The sequence below is a fragment of the Haliaeetus leucocephalus genome, unplaced genomic scaffold (assembly GCF_000737465.1).
Source record: "Haliaeetus leucocephalus isolate CR32 unplaced genomic scaffold, Haliaeetus_leucocephalus-4.0 Scaffold840, whole genome shotgun sequence".
NCBI lineage: Eukaryota > Metazoa > Chordata > Aves > Accipitriformes > Accipitridae > Haliaeetus > Haliaeetus leucocephalus.
Genome location: NW_010973276.1, coordinates 1,400,445 through 1,400,682, shown reverse-complemented (window position 1 = coordinate 1,400,682; position 238 = coordinate 1,400,445). Strand labels below are relative to the sequence as shown.

The window sequence follows — 238 nt, the reverse complement described above, 5'->3', positions numbered from 1 at the left end:
CCGCCCGCCCGCCTCGGGGGCGGCTGCCCCCGGCGGAGCCTCCATCTGCAGCCCGGCGGCGGGAGCGGGAACATGGCGGACCTGGAGGCGGTGCTGGCCGATGTCAGCTACCTGATGGCGATGGAGAAGAGCAAGAGCACCCCGGCGGCCAGGGCCAGCAAGAAGATCACCCTGCCCGAGCCCAGGTACGGCCCGGCCCGGGAGTCCCGGCCCCTGCCCGGCGGCCTCCCCGCTCCCG

General features: G+C 76.5%; 1 protein-coding gene across 1 annotated transcript in view; it reads left to right on the top strand.

Annotated features, from left to right (window-relative positions):
• The first annotated feature begins 54 nt into the window (after positions 1-54).
• The window catches only part of ADRBK2 (adrenergic, beta, receptor kinase 2), a 71,854-nt gene continuing 71,670 nt past the window's right edge, over positions 55-238 (top strand). Inside the window, exon 1 of the mRNA XM_010582049.1 lies at positions 55-185. Within this exon, the coding sequence (XP_010580351.1) occupies positions 73-185 (113 nt within the window). The 5' untranslated portion in view covers positions 55-72. The remainder of the gene's footprint in view (positions 186-238) is intronic.